General features: G+C 41.4%; 1 protein-coding gene and 1 long non-coding RNA gene across 2 annotated transcripts in view; both read right to left on the bottom strand.

Annotated features, from left to right (window-relative positions):
* Positions 1-1,657: 1,657 nt before the first annotated feature.
* On the bottom strand, positions 1,658-4,303 carry LOC139386576 (uncharacterized). Its single transcript, XR_011629073.1, has 4 exons — positions 4,150-4,303; positions 3,039-3,620; positions 2,606-2,655; positions 1,658-1,985 (listed from the first exon to the last, which is right to left on the bottom strand). It is a non-coding gene; the product is annotated as an uncharacterized lncRNA (long non-coding RNA).
* Positions 4,304-5,592: 1,289 nt separating this feature from the next.
* The window catches only part of LOC139386574 (serine/threonine-protein kinase PRP4 homolog), a 38,529-nt gene continuing 17,445 nt past the window's right edge, over positions 5,593-26,676 (bottom strand). Inside the window, exons 8-15 of the mRNA XM_071132231.1 lie at positions 25,638-25,728; positions 25,252-25,399; positions 24,494-24,631; positions 11,377-11,530; positions 8,717-8,831; positions 8,179-8,330; positions 7,868-7,954; positions 5,593-6,872 (exon numbers count right to left, since the gene is read on the bottom strand). Of these exons, the coding sequence (XP_070988332.1) occupies positions 6,666-6,872; positions 7,868-7,954; positions 8,179-8,330; positions 8,717-8,831; positions 11,377-11,530; positions 24,494-24,631; positions 25,252-25,399; positions 25,638-25,728 (1,092 nt within the window). The 3' untranslated portion in view covers positions 5,593-6,665. The remainder of the gene's footprint in view (positions 6,873-7,867; positions 7,955-8,178; positions 8,331-8,716; positions 8,832-11,376; positions 11,531-24,493; positions 24,632-25,251; positions 25,400-25,637; positions 25,729-26,676) is intronic.

Consider the following 26,676-nt stretch of genomic DNA (forward strand, 5'->3'; position numbering starts at 1 on the left):
GGAGAAGACAAGGTGAGCGCTACCATCAGTCCTGTGTCATGCCAACAGTAAAGCCTCCTGAGAACATTAATATGTGAGGTTGCTTCTCAGCCAAGGGAGTGGGCTCACTCACAATTTTGCCTAAGAACACAGCCATGAATAAAGAATGGTACCAACACATCCTCCGAGAGCAACTTCTCCCAACCATCCAGGAACAATTTGGTGACGAACAATGCCTTTTCCACCATGATGGAGCACCTTGCCATAAGGCAAAAGTGATAACTAAGTGGATCGGGGAACAAACATCGATAGATATTTTGGGTCCATGGCTAGGAAACTCTCCAGACCTTAATCCCAACTTGTGTTCCATCCTCAAGAGGTGGGTAGACAAACAAAACCCCACAAATTCTGACAATCTCCAAGCATTGATTATGCAAGAATGGGCTAACATCAGTCAGGATGTGGCCCAGAAGTTAATTGACAGCATGCCAGGGCGGATTGCAGAGGTCTTGAAAAAGAAGGGTCAACACTGCAAATATTAACTCTTTGCATCAACTTCATGTAATTGTCAATAAAATCCTTTGACACTTATGAAATGCTTATAACTATACTTCAGTTTTCCATAGCAACATCTGACAAAAATATCTAGACACTGAAGCAGCAAACTTTGTGGAATTTAATATTTGTGTCATTATCAAAACTTTTGGCCATGACTGTACACTTTCCTTGCCCTCTTGCTCACACCTTGGAATCTCCCTCCTTCACACTATTGCAACATGACCATAAGCCTGGCATCTGAAAGAAATTAGTGGGATCGGCACAAATGCTCTCACTGGATAACCAACGTTTTATTAGGTAAAGACTGCTTCAAAATGCAAAAGGACAAACAATGTCTTCTATTTCACAAAGCTCGCCACCAGTTCTGCGTCGCACCAAACAGTGGGTATCACAGACACAGGGAATTTAACGGCACTCATTTCAAAGGCGTCCTGCTACGGAAAGCAACAGGTCTTGTCCCTAGTTGCGTGACGCAATGCACCCCCTCCCTCTGGACAGAACACAGAAAATTAAGTCCACTTCGAACTACCTTCACCAATTTAACAGTACACAACGTATTTTCTACCCAGCCTTAAACTACATTTGGATCAGCCAAAAGGCAGGTATCCACTTTCTCCAAAAATGTCACTCCCACTTGGCCTGGGGCAAGGGTTAGAGGTCTTCACAACACCTGCCACCACAGGTAATTCATCCTCTCTCCTCAGGTTCCATTTCTGAGCTATCAGTGACAGCAGAACATGGTTTATACTTGGCGCCATTCTTCCTCAACACACACCTTCCCACTGCATGTTTTGCCATGTACAACTGTGTTATTCAATGCATTTCTATGGGCTCTAGCAGTAAAGGCACTTTTTTTTCTCCATTATACCTACAGGGGTCTGAAAATGTTAAATCAAATGGCAAAATTATACATTTTATGAACATCTTAAAACAATTCCATATGTTAGCTTAGTAGATATTGCGATCTAAGAGCTTACACCTAAGCAGACAGGCTAAGTCAGGATTTTTGTGACAGTATGTCATTATGGCTACATGATTATGTAGGCTTTGACAGTGTCCAAGTAAGCTATTACCAAAGATATTTTACTGATCATCAGATAGGCACGGACTATACCAAATATTTTTCACAGACATGTTTATTATATTAAAATACACGTGAAAATGAATACAAGTTATGTTCTCAACAGCAGACAAAATATGCATAGATGTGTTATCATATATTGGAAAAAGTGGTGTCCAATTATTTGGGTTGGATTACACAAATAAAGTTAAGTACATGGACAAAAGTGTTACATATGTTTTAATACATTTCTGTTTTAAAATGTTTCTGAGAAATATCTACAGGGCCCATTGTTGAACATCTCTCTGGCCTTGAGTCTTACATGGGCACCAAAGCAGAAAAAGGAGACTGATGAAACCAAGACAGGGAAAATAAGTTCTGACTTACCCTGAAAAATAAACACAAAATTGCAACATTAACACAGTGATATGAATCTGGCCATATTTATCAATAACAAGAAAAGGTATTACCTTATTGTTGATGGTCACTTTGGCATAGATTTAGCCAAATTGTAACATATGTTCAATCTAAATTACCTAATACGATTGCCATCTATTTGGCTTTGCTCAGAATCCATAAGCAAAGCATTGAGTTCATGAACAAATCTCAAATGTCTATAATGGGTCCAAAATATCACCCGGTGTGTCCAATACTGGTTCATTATGGTAACTACAGTAGTTTCTGCTAACATGTTTGAAAAAATAACAGCAAATCAGATCATGACATCATGACTATAAAAGGTTGACTTATCAAAATTACATCATACACAGCAGGGCTTCTTTCTGCTTAAAGAAAACAGAATGAGAAATATGCTAAAACTAATTGGCTCTTCCCAATCTGCACCCTCCCTTGAGCCTAGCCCAGATTGGGAAAAGCCTCAAGTAGCAATCTCAGAAGATTTGAATACTGTTGTTGATTTATGTATGCAGTAATTTGCCCCGTTTTGTATGATTGTCATATTGACGACTCCACCTTTACAAATACAGTAACTATCTCCAGAACAGAAACCTTTGTCCAGATGAGGTTCCTTGTGAGTTTCTTCTCTAAAGTGGTAGCACCTAGAATATATAGAGAACAAATGAAAAGTATCTTGGTTCAACTTTAACACAGTTAAAAGACAAGATACCTGAAGCCTTGCTTGTAGCAATCTGGAACTAGTTTAGAGCCATATGATTAACCAAATATCCACAGTCAGGTATATGAGCAGCTTGGAATTCTATTTTTAACCAGAAAGAGTAGATGTCATGTGGAGAAAAGGAAGGAGGCCATAAAAGTATTGTGAGAGAAAACGTATGGAAACAAACTTTTAAGGTATGTTATTATGAGTGTCTATTATAAATGCATTTAATAAAATAGTAAGTGAAAGTGATTCCCCATCTTGTCTTTTCTATCACCCCAGTGTTGTTTACTTTTTGTATCTACCCATGCCATCAAAAATGACCTTGATAAGTGGCTTTGTGGAGGTCTTGTCTCTCTGAAAGTGGAGCCCAGGCTGGAGAAGGTGCTGGGCTCTGTCTCGCTCTCAGCCACCACAGGAAACATCATTGTTGGGAAAAACATCAAACATCAGTTAGTGTCAGTAAATAAAAGCACACAAAAATATACATTTTTTGTGTTGTCTTTTGCTTATTTGGTTTGAAACTAAATTTAGCATACAAGTGCCAAATCCTAACTTGAGATCTGTGTTCATCAAGTTATGCGCACAAATCAAGTTGGGATTCCAGCCTAAAAACTGCACAAAAAGCTGATGAAAACGAAAGTATTCTAGTTAAGGTTTGTGGATTAGTTTTAAAAATACAGAATTTTGGTTAATTGTTAGACACTTAAAGGGGCCTGAACATTGGCATGTGTATGTAGGGAAGACATTTGTGGAAAAGGCATAAATTCTCCATCAGCTACACATGTGTGGGCTCTTTTATTTCTGTTTTGCTCCTATAAGAACATTAAAATATATAACACAAAATAAAGTAGAGGCAATTACCGCTCATAACAAGCAGACTCAAAGCTCAGAGAAGAAATATCCCTGTATCAAAAGACAACATGGTCATACAAAACATGAAAACCAATGATAGAGGGAAACAAAACACTTAAATATCCTTATTTTTTAGAGGAACATGCCTAAAATAATTGCAACACATGAGTTTGAATACATAGCAAGACTGCTATCCTCACATGCAGTTTCTAACATTGTATCAAGGGAACACATGAAAAACAAAAAGGTATTCGTTACAGGAGAGCAAGAAATTCTGAGCTGTTCCATTAAGATAAGTACACTGAAGGTGCTCTTGTCCATCATAGCTTGTTGAATGCAGCCCCCCCAATACCCGACCCAACTTCCTCTCCACAATTTGGGTGCGTGACTTGATTAAGTTTACTTTTATCCAGTTTGTCTTTGACATATTTTTAAACAACATGTAAACCATGTCTATGGGGGCATCTGGCTAAAACAATGTGTACAATATTGAAATATATTTTAAAAATAAATAAACATACGAGGTAATAACCAGGTGAAGTTGATGGGTTTTGTTTTTGGAAGAGGGGGGATAGCTTACCTTCAATGTACTGAAAGTGGTATACAATCTGCTTTAAACATGAGGGGCCATCCCTGCAGGTGGGCTCAAGTAGGACCCAAGGACCCCCAACCGTTTGGGTTTTCAGCACTGACAGACCTACAGGCAGCGGCAGAACGGGCATGCAGACCAGGGCCTGCACAGACACCAGGGTGGGGGACGGGGTGAGTGGGGGAGCACTCTGGGTTTTCAATACCTGGGGGAGACGTGGATATAAATAGCATTTACGCTGGCCCTGCACCACAACACAACACAACACAGGGCATGACAGGTAATAACCGCACAGAATAATAGTAAGTCAAAGGAGCTGCCAAGTCTGCAAGACTTCACCTTCTACAGACTGTACAAACATGCCATTCAAAAGGTTTAGGGCATTGGGTTACGAACAATTGGGTTGCGACCAATCAAACAAAGCCCAAGTTAAATAACTGTGATCATTATCTGGACATCCTCCCTGCTCGTCACAGCCTTGGCAACTCACGAATGACAGTAAACCCCAACAATCAGAATTATATTTTTACAGCTACAATATCATCCACCTTCAGTCACCTGCAAGGGGCCAATCAAAAACTGAAAATCCAAGTGGATGAAACTCAAACTCTTTATGAGTGCCTTACTGTCCATGAGATAGTTATGCGTCATTATAAGCTTTTTATCTGGCTTGCAGGTAGGCAGAGATGGAAAATATGTTGTAAAGCAGACATTCTGCTTGGAGCCCTACTATGGTTTAGGGATGTGACAAATGGAAAATATTTCTTAACGTTTAAACTGCCATTTTAAAAAAAAAAGTTTCCCCCGTTAAAACGATAAGAACATTTAACAAAATTCCATGTCAAATCATATTGCATGGTATGACCGCTAGGGGGGAATTAAGTTCTACCGTGGGCTTACAGTAGGTGGCATCTGGAATGGGCTTCTGCAGGTGAAATTACGATCCGACCGCTCCCTCTACACACATGCACCCAAGCTCCCATTAGGCCTTAAAGGTCTAATACAGCCATTTTTATCTCAATATCAAATAATTTCTGGGTAACAATTAAGTACCTTACCGTGAATGTTTTCAATTAAAATGGTCAAAAAGAAACAAAAATAGCTTCTTAGCTAACAGCAATTTCACAAGCAAGAATTTTGCTGGGACTGTCTGGGAGTGCTCTTAGTGGGGAAGGGAAAACGGAAAATTAACCGTTATTGAAAGAGAGGTTTGGAACTCTTTCTTATTGGTCTTAACTAATTTCCCACCCAGTGATGTCACCAGGCAGGCCAAAACTTCATCTCACCAAAACAGGTTGAAATTTCAGGCTGTCTTCTCAAACAGCTCTTACACTAAAAGGGCATTATCATAATTTTCACAATTTCATAGTATTAATGCCTATAAAAATGTATCGAACTGATGGGATACACAAACAAAACTGTAGACAAACTACATTCCTTGCCGAATCACGACAGCTTTATCACAAATTCAAAATGGACTGTTTGATTAACGTAGGGAAATGTGTTCCAGCCACGCGCTGCAGATTTGGAATAACTGCAGTGCTATTTTAGGCTTTTTTGTGAACTACTATAGTGTTCCATTTAGAATAGGTTACAACCCCCCCCTAAACCTAAGCAGGTTCCATAATAAAATATGAAACAAAAACATTATTTTGATGAAGGCAAATTGTGTATTCAATAGTCTAGGGGCCTACTTTATTTCATGATTAACAAAAGCCTGCCACCAAGTTTAAGCTCACAAATAAAACACAGGGCAAAAGAAATCCCACTAAATACAGGTTGGTTAAAAAGGGAATCATTTTAGCTTTCTAATGCTGTTAACTATATGTCTCAACTACCATTATAAAAGGAATAACACCCTGTTGAAATGGGAGTAAACTGCGAAATTTATGAGAAAGACGCACCCGTTTCAGTAGCGTGGCAGTAGAGTCGTGGCTCAAATGGCGTTTGCAGTTCTTCATTTAACAAATGACCTCACAACTCAAATAGTCCATTGAAAACAGATGCATACCAACTGTAATAAGAACTTTTTTTGAAACTGTTAACGACGATGATGTGCGGATGCATATCCCCTCTTACTAACGTTACAGCATTGTTGTGTTAGGTAGGCCTATTCCCTTTATGATGATCAGGACCTGTTAGTGGTAGTTTTGTGATAACTGCACTGGGATTTAAATTTTGTAGAAAATAAAAAAAACACAATTACATTTTTTCCCTTAACGTTAAGGATTCCATTTCGATTAAACATTTAAATGTTCACACCCCTACTATGGTTATATAATACAAGTCCTTAGATCAATGTAAAACGGGAGAGCATGTGTGTGTTGTTCAAACAGGGGAAGAAAGATAATACTACTTCCTCTCCATCAGCAGAGTCTGCCAGCTCAAATAAATACATTTCTTGGGCTGGGGTGGGGTCCAACCATAGTCAAACTAGGGACTCAGTACTAGCTTCTGGATGTGTCAATCAATCAATGCATGACTGTGAGTGGTACAGTAAGAGATGCTCAGAATATCTTCTCCTGGATGTAGGGGTGCTGCAGGGCCTGGTTGATGCTGATCCTCTTGGCTGGGTCCAGCATAAGGGTCAGGTCCAGCAGGTCCTTGAGCTGGGCAACCTTCTTGCGCTGGTCTTCAGGGAGACGCTGGCAGCCCACCATGTCAGCCAGCAGCTCCTTGGTGGGGTTGATGGTGCTTATCACTGTCACCTTCTCCTGTGGATAGATGGGACAGAAGAAGGACAGAGGTGGTACAGGGGGGATGGAAAGAGGGGAGTCAGGAAAGAAAGGGAGGGCATGCGATAGAGAGAGAAAGATAGAAGAGAAGGAGTCAGGATGAAAAGCGGAACAGATATGAGTGTGCGGGTTGGGTGGGGTGTGGCGAAAGGGATCAGTGTCGAGAAAGAACCAGGGAGGAAAACAAACCATTTCATAAGAAGGCGAGAGAAAATAATAAAATTGGCATAGAGATGTAGAGGGGGTGATTGGAATAGCAGGAAAAGGAGAATGAACAATGGGCGTAGCTAACTTTGCACAAAATGGATATATACTGAACAAAAATATAAAGGCATCATGTACAGTGTTGTTCCCATGTTTCATGAGATGAAATAAAAGATCCCAGAAATGTTCCATACACACAAATTTTGTGCACCATTTTTTTTATATCCCTGTTAGTGAGCATTTCTCCTTTGCCAAGATAATCAATTCACCTGACAGTTGTGGCATATCAAGAAGCTGATTAAACAGTATGATCATTACACAGGTGCACCTTATGCTGGGGACAGACAAAAGGCCACTAAAATGTACCGTTTTGTCACACAACACAATGTCATAGATGTCTCAAGTTGAGGGAGCGTGCAATTGGCAAGCTGACTGCAAGAATGCCCGCCAGAGCTGTTGCCAGAAAATGGAATGTTCATTTCTCCACCATAAGCCGCTTCCAACGTTGTTTTAGATCATTTGCCAGTATGTCCAACTGGCCTCACAACCGCAGACCACGGGCCTACCCAGGGCTGCGCCCATTCCCAGTCATTAGGGCCTAATCAATTTATTTCAATTTACTGATATCCTTATTTAAACTGTAACTCAGTAAATTCTTTGAAATCATTTCATGTTGCATTTATATTTTTGTTCAGTCTAAAATCAGTTGACTGATACTGATACCAGAGGGGTTTTCATGCAAACATTCCCACTCTGAGACAACAACCTACCCTTTCAGTGACTTTGTCTACTTCTGTGTACAGGAAGTTGAGGTTCTGGTCAAAGTGCTGGTCCTTGAACACGCCTTTCCTGATCATCTGTGAAGGGGTAGAAAGATATCAGTTGGGGTCAATTCCATTTCAAATTTATCTGTCCAGGAAGAAACCAGAAACTCAAGTTTCAAGTTTCCTCATTGATAGGAAACTTCATTGATATTTCAGAATTCTTATTTCACTTCTGAATAGTTTTTCTTTCTGTACATTTCCAGTAGTAGGGGGAAGGGTGTGTTTCTGGATGGACCCTACAGTACAGTTGGTCTCACCTTGTTGGGCATCTTGCCCTTGATGTCCATGGCGAGCTTAATCATGTGGTTGTTGGTTTTCCCTGGGAAAAGTATCTTGCCCGTGTACAGCTCATACAGAGTGCAGCCAACGGACCACATGTCGATCCCATAGTCGTAAGGCTTCCCGATGACTGCAAGGAAAGATGTAGGCTTTAGGGGACTATGACAAACCATAGCAAATGAGTATGTTTGATCAGTGATGTGCTCATAAAGGCACACCTTCTCAAAAATATAAAAAATAATCTGTTTTCTTCCGTTTGGTGCCGACTAAACATGACAGTTGTACATTTTCCCTACAAGTTAAGACCTACAGCAGTGGTCACCAACTGGTTGTGGAGAGCTTCTGGATGCACTAATTCAACTAATCAAGGACTTGATGAGAGGTGATTAGTTTAATGTAGTTAATGTAGTTTGTTAAAAAGTTAAGAGGATTAATTCTAAACCAATCCAAAGAGAAGAAAATAAAAAAGAACAAAGGAGAAGAACACAAAAGTGAATAAGAAAAGCGAAGACTCACTAATCTCAGGCGCCCTGTAGAACCGGCTGACCAAGTAGGGCGTGATGTCATTCTCTGCCACGTGCGACGCTGAACCAAAGTCACAGAGCTTTAGGATGGTTTTCGACTCGTTGACCTGTTGAAAACAAACTATTCAAAAAATATGCCACTCGACCTATGTAAAACTCCAGCCAACATGTTTCAAAAGGTCAATGGTGATGGCTAATCTCCCAGCATTCCCCTTCCACCAAATGCATTTATTGTAGAGTTCAAGCACAATGACAAACCACATGCTATCAAAAGAACTGAGATGCAGAAGTGAATAACCCTATTCCACTATTACGTCACTGTGGAAAAGGAGTGCTGCGTGCCACAGTCACAGGTCAGTAAATACTAGTCAGCAAGCATCTAGTTATTTACTGGCTAGTTAGCAAGTGAGACAACCCTGCTGTAAACTAAACTCTTAGGTAAGTGATACAATTTTAAATGTACTGTATCTAATTTATATTCAGAGCATTGACATTGTACAACGGTCATCTCTAGTTAACAGTGTTAATCCCCCCCAAAAGATCACATTGTTCACACAATTAGACTAAACTGAGGTGCACTGGGCCACGGCTGGTCACATGACCGGGCAAAACAGGTCAGGGCAGAGTGCCTCAGTTATCAGTGCAACTGGGTCATAATGCCAACAAGACAGCATAATGGATCATTCAGAATCATACAACAATATAGCAGATGCGCAAAATGGGTTCAGAAAGAAACAAAGTTGCCTGGAATACACCACCCGATTTACCACAATCAGATTCAAAAAAAAAAATGAACAAGTCCACTTACTGTTCTTTAATAGATTTCTCTAAAGCCTTTGACCACAATGACATATGGGACAAGCTGGAGTCAAATTGGTCTAAATGGTAACATCCTGAAATGCCTTATGTATGATAATATGAACTGTCTAACTGGCTGCCTAACTGACTGGTTACCTGTTGACATTGGAGGGAAACAGGGTTGCTTTTAATCACCTATTCTGTTCTCAATGTACATTAATGATCTCACTCTGGCCATCAAAGCTCGAGGAAAAGGTCTTAACAATGAACGAGTGTCTACTCTTTTATATACAGATGACATCGTATTGATCTCTGAAACTGAAGATGAGTTAAAAAAAATATCATATTGCTTTTAACTGGTGTGAACAATACAAATGGAACATCAATGTACACAAAACTTAGGTAGGAATTCATCAGTGCCTAGAACACCTTATTTTCTCCTGTGGTCCTGCCACAGATGTTGTCAGTGAGTACAAGTATCTGGGGGTGATTATTAATTCAGTTTTGGATTAAGTGCATAGCTAACGATGCAAATCGTGCCCTTGATGCCGTCATTGTGAAGTGTAAATAGTTTTATTTAACTAGGCAAGTCAGTTAAGAACAAATTCTTATTTACAATGACGGCCTACCCTGGCCAAACCCGGACGACGCTGGGCAAATTATGCGCCGCCCTATGGTACTCCCAATCACGGCCAGATGTGATACAGCCTGGATTCGAACCAGGAACTGTAGTGACACCACTCGCACTGAGATGGAGTGCCTTAGACCGCTGCGCCATGGTAAGGAATGGGTGGCCTACCTTTTAAATGTTTCACTAAACTGTTTGAATCACTGGTGCTTCCTATTATTACCTATGCTGCAGCAGTATGTGGGCAGATAAATTGTACTTGTGTTAATGCTGTTTTTAACCGTGCCTGCAGATGTTACCTTTGTGCTGCTATTCAAGGTGATATGGGCTGGAAAACTCTATGGCATCACTAGTGGCTATGCATTTAAAAACATTTGCAGAGATTTTGCAGTATGCCAAATGAACGTGTTAAAGTGTATTTGTATGGGCTTGTGATGTTACAAAGAAAAATGTCAAAGCCAGAGTGTATTCTAGAAATACCTAAAATGCTTTTGAATCAGCGCTTTTATGAACACAATGAACTAAAGTGGTACCAACTGATAAACAAACCTGAAAGTAATAAACTGTGCACTTACTGCCTATGTACACACAGTTTTATCGAAGTAATATCAAAGCTCTTTTGTTAAATTTAGATGTGGAGTGGCCCCTCTCGCCATTGAGACTCGTCGATACACAAACATTCCCTTAGATAAACGTGTAGGTACTTCTTGGAACAAGGGTTCAATTGAAACAGAAGCTCATGTCTTGCTTTACTGTGGGTTATAAAACAACATTAGGGATGATGTTTTTAGTCAGCTGTCCAGACAAAATTATAATTAACAGTCTAGATTAAAATAATAAATTGGGTGACATTTTATCGTCAAGTAATAATCATTTAAATGCCTGCGCCAAAGCCTGCCACATTATCCCACAATGGAGATGTTTCTTTATAAGTGCTTAATTGTCCTTTTATCTTATGTACTCAGTTTTTTTGTTTATGCATACATGTGTATAGATGATGTAATGAATTAGAGACGACGCCTTTACCATGTTTGAAAATGATTGTTAGAGTCTCAAAACTACATTTGAGTGGTTCACAATGTGTTTAAAAACAAACAAATCTGTATTATTGTATCATTGTGGCGTGACACAAATACAATTTTCTAAACCAAAACCTGCTTTAAACATGTATTTTTGTAGTGTTATTGACTCTCTCTGGGTGCTTTGGTTGGTTAGAGGAGACGCACCAGGATGTTGTCAGGTTTGATATCGGCGTGCAGGATGTTGCAGCGTTTCAGCAGCTTCAGGGCCAGAAAGAGCTGCTGGCTGTAAGAGCGCACCGCCTTGATGTGGAGGCCCACGTCTTTGCCATACTTCTTCAGTACCTCGCGCAGGTTCATACTGAGGAGTAGAGAGAGATGACACTTACAATCTAGAGGTGCATTGTGCAAAGCTATGGCGTAGTGGTAACACTCCCTGGCATATCACATATCCCACTGGAGACCAGGGTTCAATCCCTGTGACCACCCTTCCCATTGTTTTTACCACTTGCCTGTCACCCCACTTAATTTCCTGTTTGCATAAAGTTGTAAAGTAACTGTCCAGTGCCCTCTGCTTAATGTGAGTCTGGAAGGAGAGTTTGCAGTCTAACCAGACACCTAGGTATTTGTAGTTGTCCACATATTCTAAGTCATTCTAAGCCTATGTAGATATTCCATTAAAAAAATCCAGCTACAATAGTCATTTACAACATTAACAATGTCTACACTGTACTTATGATCGATTGTATGTTATTTTAATGACCAAAAAGGTGTTTTTCTTTAAAAAACAAGGACTTTTCTAGGTGACCCCAAACTTTTGAACAGTAGTGTGTATGTGTGTGTGTGTGTATACAGTATACAGTTGAAGTCGGAAGTTTACATACACCTTAGCCAAATACATTTAAACTCAGTTTTTCACAATTCCTGACATGTAATCCAAGTAAAAATTCCCCGTCTAGGTCAGTTAGGATCACCACTTTATTTTAAGAATGTGAAATGTCAGAAAAATAGAAGAGAATGATTTATTTCAGCTTTAATTTCTTTCATCACATTTACATACACTGAATTAGTATTTGGTAGCATTGCCTTTAAATTGTTTAACTTGGGTCAAACGTTTCAGGTAGCCTTCCACAAGCTTCCCACAATAAGTTGGGTGAATTTTGGCCCATTCCTCCTGACAGAGCTGGCGTGACAAAGTCAGGTTTGTAGGCCTCCTTGCTTGCACACGCTTTTTCAGTTCTACCCACAGATTTTCTATAGGATTGAGGTCAGGGCTTTGTGATGGCCACTCCAATACCTTGACTTTGTTGTCCTTAAGCCATTTTGCCACAACATTGGAAGTATGCCTGGGGTCATTGTCCATTTGGAAGACCCATTTGCAACCAAGCTTTAACTGATGTCTTGAGATGTTGCTTCAATATATCCACAATTTTCCTCCCTCATGATGACATCTATTTTGTGAAGTGCACCAGTCCCTCCTGCAGCAAAGCACCCCTACTACATGATGTTGCCACCCCCGTGCTTCACGGTTGGGATGGTGTTTTTCAACTTGCAAGCCTCCTCCTTTTTCCTCCAAACGTAACGATGGTCATTATGGCCAAACAGTTCTATTTTTGTTTCATCAGACCAGAGGACATTTCTCCAAAAAGTACGATCTTTGTCCCCATATGCAGTTGCAAACCATAGTCTGGCTTTTTTATTGCTGAGCGGCCTTTCAGGTTATGTTGATATAGGACTCGTTTTACTGTGGATATAGGTACTTTTGTACCAGTTTCCTCCAGCATCTTCACAAGGTCCTTTGCTGTTGCTCTGGGATTGATTTGCACTTTTCGCACCAAAGTAAGTTCATCTCTAGGAGACAGAACGCATCTCCTTCCTGAGCGGTATGACGGCTGCGTGGTCCCTTGGTGTTTGTACTTGCATACTATTGTTTGTGCAGATGAACGTGGTACCTTCAGGCGTTTTGAAATTGCTCCCAAGGATGAACCAGCAGACTTTCTCAGATGTCAAACAGTATCTTTGCATCAACAAGACCATCTCTTTACAGACTCTATGTTCACTTTCCCCAATATTATTTTTAGGGCAGGGTGCAAAGGCTTCCCAAAATCAGCAGCTGGGGCTTGTTCAATTGAAACCAAATTACTTTACAAAGAAAGGGAGAGCAGACCTATGCGGAGACCCACACTGCCTATTAGGACTGCCCCTGACCCCCCAAAAATATTGGTAGACTGAGAGTCTGTTCTTTCGACCAATTGATTGGCTGAAATGTTTAAATGTGTAATTTTCCATATACAGTGCATTCGGAAAGTATTCAGACCCTTTGACTTATTCAGCATTTTGTTACGTTACAGCCTTATTCTAAAAAAAATTAAATAAAGAAATCCTCAGCAATCTACACAAAATACCCCATAATGACAAAGCAAAAATAGGTTTAGAAATTGTAACTGATTTATTACATAAAAAAATGAAATATCACATTTACATACGTACTCAGACCCTTTGCTAAGTACTTTGTTGAAGCACTTTTGGCAGCGATTACAGCATCAAGTCTTCTTGGGAATGACGCGACAAGCTTGGCACACCTGTATTTTCACGAGTTTCTCCCATTCTTCTCTGCAGATCCTCTCAAGCTCTGTCAGGTTGGGTTGGGCGCGTCGCTGCACAGCTATTTTCAGGTCTCTCCGGAGATGTTCGATCAGTTCAAGTCTGGGCTCTGGCTGGGCCACTCAAGGACATTCAGAGACTTGTCCCGAAGCCACTTCAGCATTGTCTTAGCTGTGTGCTTAGGGTCATTGTCCTGTTGGAAGGTGAACTTTCGCCCAAGTCTGTGGTCCTGAGTGCTCTGGAGCAGGTTTTCGTCAAGGATCTACGTTCATCTCTCCCTCAATCCTGACTAGTCTCTGCTGTCACCACCATGCTTCACCGTAGAGATGGTGCCAGGTTTCCTCCAGATGTGACGTTTGGCATTGGGGGCAAAGAGTTCAATCTTGGTTTCATCAGACCAGATAATATTGTTTCTCATGGTCTGAGTCCTTTAGGTGCCTTTTGGCAAACTCCAAGTGGGCTTCCATGTGCCTTTTACTGAGGAGTGGCTTCTGTCTGGTCACTCTACCATAAAGACCTGATTGGTGGAGTGCAGCAGAGATGGTTGTCCTTCTGTAAGGTTTTCCCATCTCCACAGAGGAACTCTGTCAGAGTGACCATTGGGTTCTTGATCAAATCAAATCAAATTGTATTGGTCGCATACACATGGTTAGCAGATGTTATTGCGAGTGTAGCGAAATGCTTGTGCTTCTAGTTCCGACAGTGCAGAAATATCGAACAAATAATCAAACAATTTCACAATAACTACCTCATACACAAACGTCTAAGTAAAGGGATGGAAAAAGAGAATACATATAAATATATGGATGAGCGATGACTGAGCGGCATAGGCAAGATGCAATAGATGGTATAAAAATACAGTATATACATATGGGATGAGTAATACAAGATATGCAAATATTATTAAAGTGCCATCATTGAAAGTGACTATTCATTAAAGTGTCCAATAATTTCAAGTCTGTATGTAGGCAGCAGCCTCTCTGTGTTAGTGATGGCTGTTTAACAGTCAGAGCCATCAGGGCCTTGAGATTGAAAAATAGCTTCTGTCTCTCTGTCCCAGCTTTGATGCACCTGTACTGACCTTGTCTTCTGGATTGTAGCGGGGTGAACCAGCAGTGGGTTGGGTGGTGGTTGTCGTCCTTGATTTTCTTTTTGGCCTTCCTGTGACAACGAGTGTGGGCGGTGCAGTTGCCGTACTAGGCTGTGATACAGCCCGACAGGATGCTCTCAATTGTGCATCTGTAAAGGTTTGTGAGGATTTTAGATGACAAGCAACATTTCTTCAGCCTGCTGAGGTTCTTCCCCATACTGTCTGTGTGGGTGGACCATTTCAGTTTGTCCACGATTTCATGCCGAGGAACTTTCCACCTTCTCCACTGCTGTCCCGTCGATGTGGATAGGAGGGTGCTCCCTCTGCTGTTTCCCGAAGTCTACGATCATCTCCTTTGTTTTGTTGACGTTGTGTGAGAGGTTGTTTTCCTGACACCACACTCCAAGTGCCCTCACCTCCTCCCTATAGGCTGTCTCGGCTTTGTTGGTGATCAAGCCTACTACTGTTGTGTCGTCTGCAAACTTGATGATTAAGTTGGAGGCATGCATGGCCACGCAGTCATGGGTGAACAGGAGGGGACTGAGCACGCACACTTGTGGGGCCCCAGCGAAGTGGAGATGTTGTTTCCTACCTTCACCACCTGGGGGCGGCCATTCAGGAAATCCAGGACCCAATTGTACAGGGCGGGGTTGAGACCCAGGGCCTCAAACTTAATGATGAGCTCGGAGGTGTTGAATGCTGAGCTATAGTCAATGAACAGCATTCTTCTAAAGGTATTCCTCTTGTCCAGATGGGATAGGGCAGTGTGCAGTGTGATGGCGATTGCATCGGCTGTGGACCTATTGGGGCGGTATTCAAATTGAAGTGGGTCTAGGGTGGCAGGTAAGGTGGAGGTGATATGATCCTTGACTAGTCTCTCAAAGCACTTCATGATGACAGAAGTGAGTGCTACGGGCGATAGTCATTTAGTTCAGTTACCTTTGCCTTCCTGGGTACAAGAACAATGGTGGTCATCTTGAAGCATGTGGGGACAGCAGACTGAGATAGGGAGAGATTGAATATGTCCGTAAACACACCAGCCAGCTGGTCTGCGCATGCTCTGAGGACGCGGCTAGGGATGCTGTCTGGGCCGGCAGCCTTGCGAGGGTTAACAAGTTTAAATGTCATACTCACGTCAGCCACAGAGAAGGAGAGCCCCCAGTCCTTGGTAGTGGGTTCCGTCGGTGGCACTGTATTATCCTTAAAGCGGGCAAAGGTGTTTAGTTTGTCTGGAAGCAAGACGTCGGTGTCCGTGATTGGCTGTAGATCCTGCCACATACGCCTCGTGTTTGAGCCGTTGAATTTCTCCTTTGTCCCTATACCAATATTTCACCTGTTTAATTGCCTTGCAGAGGAAATAACTACACTGTTTATATTCTGCCATATTCCCAGTCATCTTTCAATGGTTAAATGCGGTGGTTCGCGTTTTCAGTTTTGTGCGAATGCCGCCATCTATCCTGGTTAGGGTAGGTTTTAATAGTCACAGTGGGTACAACATCTTCAATGCACTTCCTTATAAACTTACTCACCGAATCAGCGTATAAATCAATATTATTTTCAGGCTACCCGGAACATATCCCAGTCCGTTTGATCAAAACAATCTTGAAGCGTGGATTCCGATTGGTCAGACCAGCGTTGAATAGTTCTTGTCACGGGTACATCCTATTTGAGTTTCTGCCTATAGGACGGGAGGAGCAAAATGGAGTTGTGGTTAGATTTGTCGAGGGGAGGGCAGAGGAGGCCCTTTTATGCATCGCAGAAGTTAGAGTAGCAGTGATCTAGTGTATTGCCCGCACGAGTGCTACAATCAATATGCTGATAGAATATAGGTAGCCTTGTTCTCAAATTTGCTTTGTTAAAATCCCCAGCTACAATAAATGCAGCCTCAGGATGTATGGTTTCCAGTTTGCATAAAGTACAGTCAAGTTCCTTGAGAGCCGTCGTGGTATCGGCTTGAGGGGGGATATACACGGCGGTGACAATAACCAACGAGAATTATCTTGGGATATAATATGGTCGGCATTTGATTGTGAGGAATTCTAGGTCAGGTGAACTAAAGGACATGAGTTCCTGTATGTTGTTACGATTACACCATGAGTCGTTAATCATGAAGTATACACCCCGCCCTTTTTCCCAGAGAGATGTTTATTTCTGTTGGTGCGACGCATAAAGAATCCCGGTGGCTGTACCGACTCCGACAACATATCCTGAGAGAGCCATGTTTCCATTAAACAGAGTATATTACAATTCCATAGGCGAGTAATAAACTCGGAAGCGGTGGGTGGTGTGCACGCCTCCGAAGTCTGACCAGAAGGCCGCTTCGTCTCTCTCTTCTGTGGCGACGTTTTGGGTCAGCCTCTGGAATCAGATCAAATGCCCTGGATGGTGGTGCAAACAAAGGATCCGCTTCGGGAAAGTCGTATTCCTGGTCGTAATGTTGCTAAGTTGCCGGTCGCGCTGATATCCAATAGTTCTCCCTTAAGTGTATGTAATAACACTTAAGATTTTCTGGGCAAACAATGTAAGAAATAATACATAAAAATACACAATTCGGCATTGTTTCCTCTGGACTAGAAGCGAGGCGACCCCCTCTGTCAGCGCCATCTTGGTCACCTCCCTGACCAAGGCCCTTCTCCCTCCGATTGCTCAGTTTGGCCAGGTGGCCAGCTCTAAGAATAGTTTTGGTGGTGCCTCGACACAATCATGTCTCGGAGCTCTACGGAAAATTCCTTTGACCTCATGGCTTGGTTTTTGCTCTGATATGCACTGTCAACTGTGGGACCTTCTATAGACAGGTGTGTGCCTTTCCAAATCATATCCAATGAATTGAATTTACCACAGGGGGACTCCAATCAAATTGTAGAAACATTTCAAGGATGATCAATGGAGACAGGATGCACCTGAGCTCAATTTCAAGTCTCATAGCAAAGGGACTGAATAATTATGTAAATAAGGTATTTATGAAATTTCCATAAACTGTTTTCCCTTTGTCATTATGGAGTAATGTGTAGATCAGGTCTGGGCAATTCCAGTCCTCGGGGACCTGACTGGTGTCACATTTTTCCCCCATCCCTAGCAAACACACCTGATTTAAACTAATTGCATTTTTAACTGAAGATCATGAGTAGATTATTGGAATCAGGTGTGTTAGCTGGGGCAAAAGTGTGACACCACTCAGGTCCCTGAGGACTGGAGTTGCCCAGGCCTGGTGTAGATTGATGATTTAAAAAAAATCTATTTTAGAATAAGGCTGTAACAAAACAGAATGTGGAAAAAGCGAAGGGGTCTGAATACTTTCCGAATGCACTGTATAGACACATCCTATGTATTTTAATCAAATCAACTATATGCACTAAGCTTGTCTGATGCTTGGAGTGCAGTGTTTGATGAAATAATTAAGACACATAAATTACTTGAGGGAGTCCAATCACAATTGATTTGATGGTGCCGGGCATAGAATTGCTGAAGTGTGTTAAAAAAAATGTACAGCGAGTGACTAGCACCCATTGTCTCTCTAACGCAGTGACCACAACAGAACATCAACAGTGTTTATCGCGCTGTCTGTGTTGCTGAAGTCGAAACATAATTACAGCCATTTCTGACTGAAAAGTTCTGTTACCGAAATCCTTAATTTGTTTAGGGAAAACATTCCCTATTCCCTCAACCCTTGCTTTCTTTACGTGACATGTATGCATGCAAAATGGATGCAGAGGGCGTGACAAACTAGACTTTACTGGTTGCTCAGGAGATAATGGGGAAGTCAGATGTGTGGAATAAATTTGACGAGTTGTGGAAAATCAATAAAAAGGTAAGGAGCAAATGCTGCATGCATATTATGTGTGCAAAACAGGTGTTGTTAGATTACAATATCATTTCTCTGACCATTTGGAACAATGTAAACAGTAAGCCTTTATTACAGCAAAGATTATTTTGTGAATGCAATTTCCGAAATGGAACTGTTTATTTATTTTCTACGCAAATTATTCAAGGTTTGCATTATTTTATTTTAAAACCAAATGCTTGATTGCATTTCAAATCATGGATGACTCGTCTGCTGTGTGATGACATGAATGAATGAATACAGTAGCCTATATAAGTATTGAAATATAGGCCTAAGTAAGCTACAGTTTTAAGACTAAATAGGATGCGCTCTTAAGATGTCTGCATACTTCCAAGCCGAAAGAGATTTGCACATATAAATGACAACAATTTGTGAAGTAGACTATAGAGATGGCAAGGTCTTTACCTGGAGAAAACCAATGAGCAAGAATTCAGAATCACATCCGCAGAGGAGGAAGAGTAGATCTTTATTTTTCAACTTTACAAGCAGTGACAATGAGGATCACCCCAGACACTCAGAGGCCAGCTCCTCCCAAGATTTTTTAGATCGGGAAGAGGAGTCACGCAGGATCCTCAACAAGACAAGGAGAGGGCGCGGAAGAGGCCAACACGGAGGGGGAGGAAGAAATCAAGACTATCCAACCACCCTTAGCAGGACCAGAACAAGGCTGTGATCAACATTTCTGGAGAACCCCTTTCTGATGATTGCGTAAGGGTCTTGTCTAAAGGACTGTCCTTTACCCCCCCCACATACTCAACTAATGAATTTAATACAAAGATTGACCTATTTCGTTTCTACGGGAATCTACATCTGAAGGCCTGGTACAAGCAAAACATCTCTCCAACTACAGCCACCAGTGTCTCAGGTCAGGCAGTTTCTTTGCCCTCAAAACACCTTGTAAGCCCAAGTCCACCTTTTGTCCCATCGTCCAGAATGCCACACTAAATACATTTGCCAAAAAGGTGAATTTTCATGTGGAGAATCTGTTTAAGGGTAAAATTTACTCCAACCAAACACAAGATAATATTTCGAAGACAGAGAGGGATGCAGTTCAATCATTGTCCAAAAATTAACAGATTGTGGTTAAAAAGCAGACAAAGGTGGCGCAACAGTAGTGTGGAGTAGGGGTCGACCGATTATGATTTTTAACGCCGAGACCGATTATTGGAGGACCAAAAAAGCCGATACCGATTAATCGGCTGATTTTTAAATATTTTTTATTTGTAATAATGACAATTACAACAATACTGAATGAACAATTATTTTAACTTAATATAATACATCAATAAATTCAATTTAGCCTCAAATAAATAATGAAACACAAAGTGTTGGAGAAGAAAGTAAAAGTGCAATATGTGCTATGAAAGAAAGCTAACGTTTAAGTTCCTTGCTCAGAACATGAGAACATATGAAAGCTGGTGGTTCCTTTTAACATGAGTCTTCAATATTCCCAGGTAAGACGTTTTAGGTTGTAGTTATTATTGGAATTATAGGACTATTTCTCTCTATACCATTTGTATTTCATTAACCTTTGACTATTGGATTTTCTTATAGGCACTTTAGTATTGCCAGTGTAACAGTATAGCTTCCGTCCCTCTCCTCGCTCCTCCCTGGGCTCGAACCAGGAACACAACAACAACAGCCACCCTCGAAGCAGCATTACCCATTCAAAGCAAGGTAAACAACCACAGGCTCAGAGCGAGTGACGTTTGAAACGCTATTAGCGCGTGCTAACTAGCTAGCCATTTCACTTCGGTTACACCAGCCTCATCTCGGGAGTTGATAGGCTTGAAGTCATAAACAGCGCAATGCTTGACGCACAACGGAGAGCTGCTGGCAAAACCACAAAAGTGCTGTTGGAATGAATGTTTACGCGCCTGCTTCTGACTACCACCGCTCAGTCAGATACTTAGATACTTGTATGCTTGTATGCTCAGTCAGATTATATGCAATGCAGGACACGCTAGATAATATCTAGTAATATCAAACATGTGTAGTTATCAAGTGATTATGATTGATTGTTTTTTATAAGATAAGTTTAATGCTAGCTAGCAACTTACCTTGGCTTACTGCATTCGCGTAAAAGGCAGTCTCCTTGTGGAGTTCAACGAGAGAGAGTCAGGTCGTTATTGCGTTGGACTAGTTAACTGTAAGGTTGCAAGATTGGATCCCCGAGCTGACAAGGTGAACATCTGTCGTTCTGCCCCTGAACGAGGCAGATAACCCACCGTTCCTATGCCGTCATTGAAAATAAGAATGTGTTCTGCCTAGTTAAATAAAGGTATACTTTTTTAAATATATTTTTTTTAATCGGCTCCCCAAAAATACCGACTTCCGATTGTTATGAAAACTTGAAATCGGCCCCAATTAATCGGTCGACCTCTAGTGTGGAGTAAAGACAAATATGTGACAGAAGCCTACCAACAATTAGACAATGATGAATTCTACCAATCGCTTACCTTCAACCCTTCAGAGGACCTAAAAACTGAATTGAAAGGGATCCTCACAGAGGCTAAGGAGAATGGCTACATTTCAGACAGTGAGTTCAAATTTATTTTCAATGTCAGTCAGCGTATGGCTTCTTTTTATCTTCTTCCAAAAGTCCACAAGAATCTTGAAACCCCCCCAGGCAGACCAGTCATTAGTGGTTATGAAAGTAAGTTCATTGATTACTTTATCAATCCTTTTCTGGCGTCACTCCCAGCCTATCTTCAAGATACCACAGATGTGTTGAATAAAATTAAGGAATTTAACAATATAGGTACAGCTTCCCTTTTAGTCACCATGGATGTGGAGTCTCTATACACCACAATTGAACATGAACAAGGATTGGCAGCTATGCACCATTTATTGAGTACCCAGCCTGAAACTGAGGTGCCTCCTACATAACTAATTGTCTCACTGACTGAATGGACTCTTAATCATAACATCTTCATCTTTCAGGACTGTATTTTTAAACAGGTCAAAGAATGTGCCATGGGAGCTTGCTACAGCCTTTCCTACGCTGGTTTGTACTTGGGTAAATGGGAAAATAAATTCATTTTGGATCCTTCTAATAACCATTTCTTTGACCGGATAATATGGTGGGGACGCTATATTGATGATGTTTGCTTGTTTGGTCCGGCTCAGAAGATGAACTTATTTCCTTCCACCAATACCTTAACAGCATTAACCCCAACATCAAACTAACTATAACAACAAACAATTTTTTGGAACTCGACATCAGTAAAAATGACAAAGGTTGTTTGCACACATCAATCTTTAGGAAGCCTACAGATGGGAATACCATTCTGAGGGCAGATAGCTTTCACCCCAAAAGGCTAAATAAAACATTCCATATGGCCAATTCCAAAGAGTCCGTAGAATTTGCAATCAGGAAACAGACTACAATGTCAAATGTGCTGAATTGGAGAATCGCTTCTTGAAACGGGGCTACCTCAAAGATGCAGGTATAAGGGCTGGATTACTTGACAGAGAGAACTTGTTGCGAAGGGGAGTGCCTCGTGATACATCGGAGAGAGTATATTTTCTTACAAAATACAGCACTGAAGCAGAGAACATTAAAATAATCATTAAAAATAATTGGGGAATCATCCAAAGTGATACGCTACTACACCAAGTCTTTCCTGAGCCACCAGTCATAAGCTTTAAGAGATGTCCTACCCTAAATGACAAATTAGTCCACAGTTATCTTCTGGGTGACTCTGAAAAAACTTGGCTTGACCACAAACCCAAAGGCTCTTTTAAATGTAACCAATGCAACCATTGCAGAAATATTGAACAGAAAAAGTATTTTGGTGACACAGCTTCTAAAATGGAGTATTACGTTGAGCATTTCATTAACTGCAAAATCCCTCATGTCATCTATAGATTGGAATGTCCACAGTGCAAGGTGTTCTACATTGGACGGACAAAGAGACGCCTTCAAGACCACTTAGTGGAACACAAGTACGCCATACGGGTAGGCAATGAAGACTACACCATGGCAAGGCACTACAAGTCCTTACACCATGGCAACCCTGCCTCCCTACAAGCTATGGGTATTGATCATGTTCCGGCCTCAATTAGAAAAGGGGACCGTCTTAAACAGTTAAACCAAAGTGAAAGTTTTTTTATTTACAAATTACAGGCCACTAAGTACCCTGGTTTAAATGAAGATATGGATTTCTCACCCTTCCTGTAGGGTCGTGATGGGTCCATTTGCTGTCATCTAGTAGACATTTTGCTCAATTGCCGTCAGCTATTTTTAGACTGTTGTTGTTCATATTTGCTGTGTTCTAGTGTACTATGGAATATAATTGCTTTCTTATTCTTGACGCTTCTCCCAGTCATATTTAAGGATAGAACTACCTTTCTAGGTGTTCTGATACTTCTAGCTTGGAGTTAAATTTTTTGATAACATTGCTACAGTATTTCACTTTTTAAGTAAGTTTTTTTTCGGTTATTCAGACACACAAAAAAAATTCTCAGGCAAGCCGATGTCGGTAGCCGAAGCCGATAGCCGAAGTCTACGCCCCTTTGTCTGTGGTCAACAGAAGGGATTCTTCAGTAAAGTCTGTTGTCATTCAACAAGAGAAGATTCATTTTCATGCATATTTTTTCATTTAGAAATACTGCACCAAACATCTTAGTTATATGTAAAATTGTGCATCTAAGATCTCCTCGGCAAAAACATCAATTTATGACAAATTTCTTAATCTGTCACAATCTGTCTCAAAATGGAAAAACAGTAATATTTCTGCTTTTTTTGCGAGCACACGTGTTCAGTCCGCCAAGCTGACTTTGACTAGCCGCCAGCCGAACTGAAGCGTGCTGACGCCCTTAGGCCTACAGCTCGATGGTTGTTATACAAGGCCGCTATACTATGCCTACTAATGCTAATGACATTACAATAATAGTAATAATAACAATAAGGATCAAGAAAAACAAAGGCTATTATATTATTTTTCAGGACAATATGGAACCGTGTGAATAAATTATAAATACCCGAGAGGCTGTTCTAACAAAAAAAGGTGTAAAGCCTTTATTACAGCGTTGCAAAGATTAAAAACAGACGTATTTGTGAAATTGTTTATCCGACATGTTGTGGTTGCGTGAGGCTTGGGGCTAACGGAATCAGTAGGCAATTAAACACTCCAACAGGCAACAGAAGCAGGATCTATCTTATTTCTGTAGATACAGTATATATGGATGATTTATAAAGCCAGGCACATTTAACAATTAAGCTATTGATTACAGACCCAATTAAGTTGGGGATTCCTTCACTTTTCTTAGACAATTAAGGCAGGGGCTGTTTTCTCAACTCCTAACTCCGCTGCTGCCTCTACCGCATTGTTCTCAACACCAATATGCTGGTTAACTTTGCTATTATGCACATAGCAACATGGTCTAGGAAAAGGCGCCAATTCAACAGCGCACTGATGCGTTTCAGAACCGAGGACAGCGACCGCTATCCGACGGGGAGAAAAGCGCATTTGTTATAAAACAATATAATTTGTATTAGTGTTGCACCATTGTTCTTACATAACCATATACAATTTGAGTAGCAAATGTCTTAGAGTGGACTGTGCCATCCCCACGGCCCCTACAATGGATGAATCCACTCAGACAGGCGCGAATCAGATAGAGGTACACCATGCAACTGCTCGACTAAAGAAATCTCGGGCGACCAACAGCCAATCGACCAAACAATCTACCAGTCAGCTAAATGGGGTAAGCCTTACTGCCTATACAGTGAAAGGGGAAACACTGTACTCAATCTAGGGGAGCAAGTGGCCATGTTGGTGTACCTGAGAGGCTCGAAGACCAGACAGAGGTGTTGCTTGTGGTAGAAGTGTCGGAAGAGCCGCAGACAGTGGAACTTGTCGTCCAGGTCAGCATTGTTGAGCTTCTTAAGGAACTCCAGCTCCTTCAGCCCAGTCTTCTGCCTGTTAGGACAGAGAGATCACTGGGATGAGTCTCAAGTTATGGACACACTGGCGTCCCAGTAGGACAGGTCCACCTGGAGAGCTACTGGGTGTACTGGGGAGTATTCATTCGTCTGTTGCAAAACATTTAGCAACGGAAACCGTTTACCATTTACTCTAGGAACCAAACAGAAGCAAACGGAACCAAACTGGGAGGGTCATACATTCATTTGTCCAATAGAAACTAAAATTTTCATTGGAAAACATTTCCCATTTAGAGTAAACGGTTTCCGTTGCAATGATGAATACACAGTATTTTGTTCCAACCCTGCTCTGACAGACCCGATTCAGCTAAGGAAGTAGAGGTTAGTGGAATCCGGTGTTAGAGCCTGGTTAGAACAAAAGCCTACACACCCATCCCTCCAGGAGGAAGGTGGCTACCCTTGTAAAAATATTAAATAGAAGCTTCTTCCATGTAACAAAGGCATAATGCTGAGGGAAAGTTCACATTATGAGTTTGATGAGTTGTGTTCAGTGGTGCACACCGAGCAAAAGGCAAGTTCAGGTAATATCTCCCCTGTTTCCCTCCATTTAGTTGCTGAACAGGGCCCAGGACTAACTATTGGTAGACTGACACTCACATGAGCTCGTTGTTCCGAATTATCTTGATGGCCACCTCAGGGCTGGCGCGGGCCACGTCTCGGGCGCGGATGACGTTGCTGAACACCCCCTGGCCCGTGTAGCCGTACACGCTGTACCGCTTGTCCAGTATCTCCCCGATATTTAGTCCTGTCAAACATCAAAAGACAGAATATATTAGCTGGTTATGGATAGGGAACCTTCTCTTCTAACAATTTTGACGGATAATGTAGATTAAAAATACACAATTGTGCACAAACATATCAACATACAACAGAATAGATCTAACCAAAACACTTCACTATGAGTGATTAATGAACTAACAATCTAACAAACAAATGAAGGTAGGAACAAAGGAAGGAAGGAACTTTGTGCCACATAGACTTACGGTAGTATCCCTCTGCGTCTGTCCAGTTGTCTCGGAGGTTGGGGTTCTCCTTAAAGTCCTTCCCAATGCCTGCTGCTCGAAGCCTTGCACTCTGCAGTGACCACAAATCACTTAGTAAAAAAAACAATGTTTTTTCAACAACAACAAAAAATAAATATATCCTTTCAAGTAATAAGTTATTATTAAGTGTGCTTGATTGAGCTTGCCTGGCGCAATGGAACCAAATTAATAGTCCCAAAAGCGTAAATCACGTCCATCTGGCGCCATAAGCAGGCTTAATCAAACACTCATAGAATAAAAATAATCTATACTGAACAAAAATATAAACGCAACATGCAACAATTTCAACATTTTTATTGAGTCACAGTTCATAAAAGGATATCAGTCAATTGAAATTAATCAATTAATGGAAATATATGGATTTCATATGACTGGGCTGGGAGTGCAGCCATGGATGGGCCTTGGAGTTCAATAGGCCTACCCACTTGGCAGCCAGGCCCACCCACTGGAGAGCCAGGTCCAGCCAATCAGAATGAGTTTTTCCCCACAAAAGGGCTTTATTACAGACACAAATAGTCCTCAGCACCACCCCCCACCCCGCCTCAGACGATCCCGCAGGTGAAGAAACCGGATGTGGAGGTCCTGGGCTGGCGTGGTTACACACGGTCTGTGGTTGAGGCCGGTTGGACGTACTGCGGTTGGACGTACCGTAAATTCTCTAAAACGGCGTTGGAGGCAGCTTATATTAGAGAAATTAACATTCAATTCTCTGGCAACAGCTCTGGTGGACATTCCTGTAGTCAGCATCCCAATTGCATGTTCACTCAAAACTTGAGACATCTGTGACATTATGTTGTGTGACAAAACTGCACATTTTAGAGTGGCCTTTTATTGTCCCGAGCACGAGGTGCACCTCTGTAATGATCATGCCGTTTAATCAGCTTCTTGATATGCCTCATCTGCCAGGTGGATGGATTATCTTGGCAAACGAGAAATGCTCACTAACAGGGATGTAAATGAATTTGTGCACAGAAATTGA

This window comes from Oncorhynchus clarkii, chromosome 28 (assembly GCF_045791955.1).
Source record: "Oncorhynchus clarkii lewisi isolate Uvic-CL-2024 chromosome 28, UVic_Ocla_1.0, whole genome shotgun sequence".
Taxonomy (NCBI): domain Eukaryota; kingdom Metazoa; phylum Chordata; class Actinopteri; order Salmoniformes; family Salmonidae; genus Oncorhynchus; species Oncorhynchus clarkii.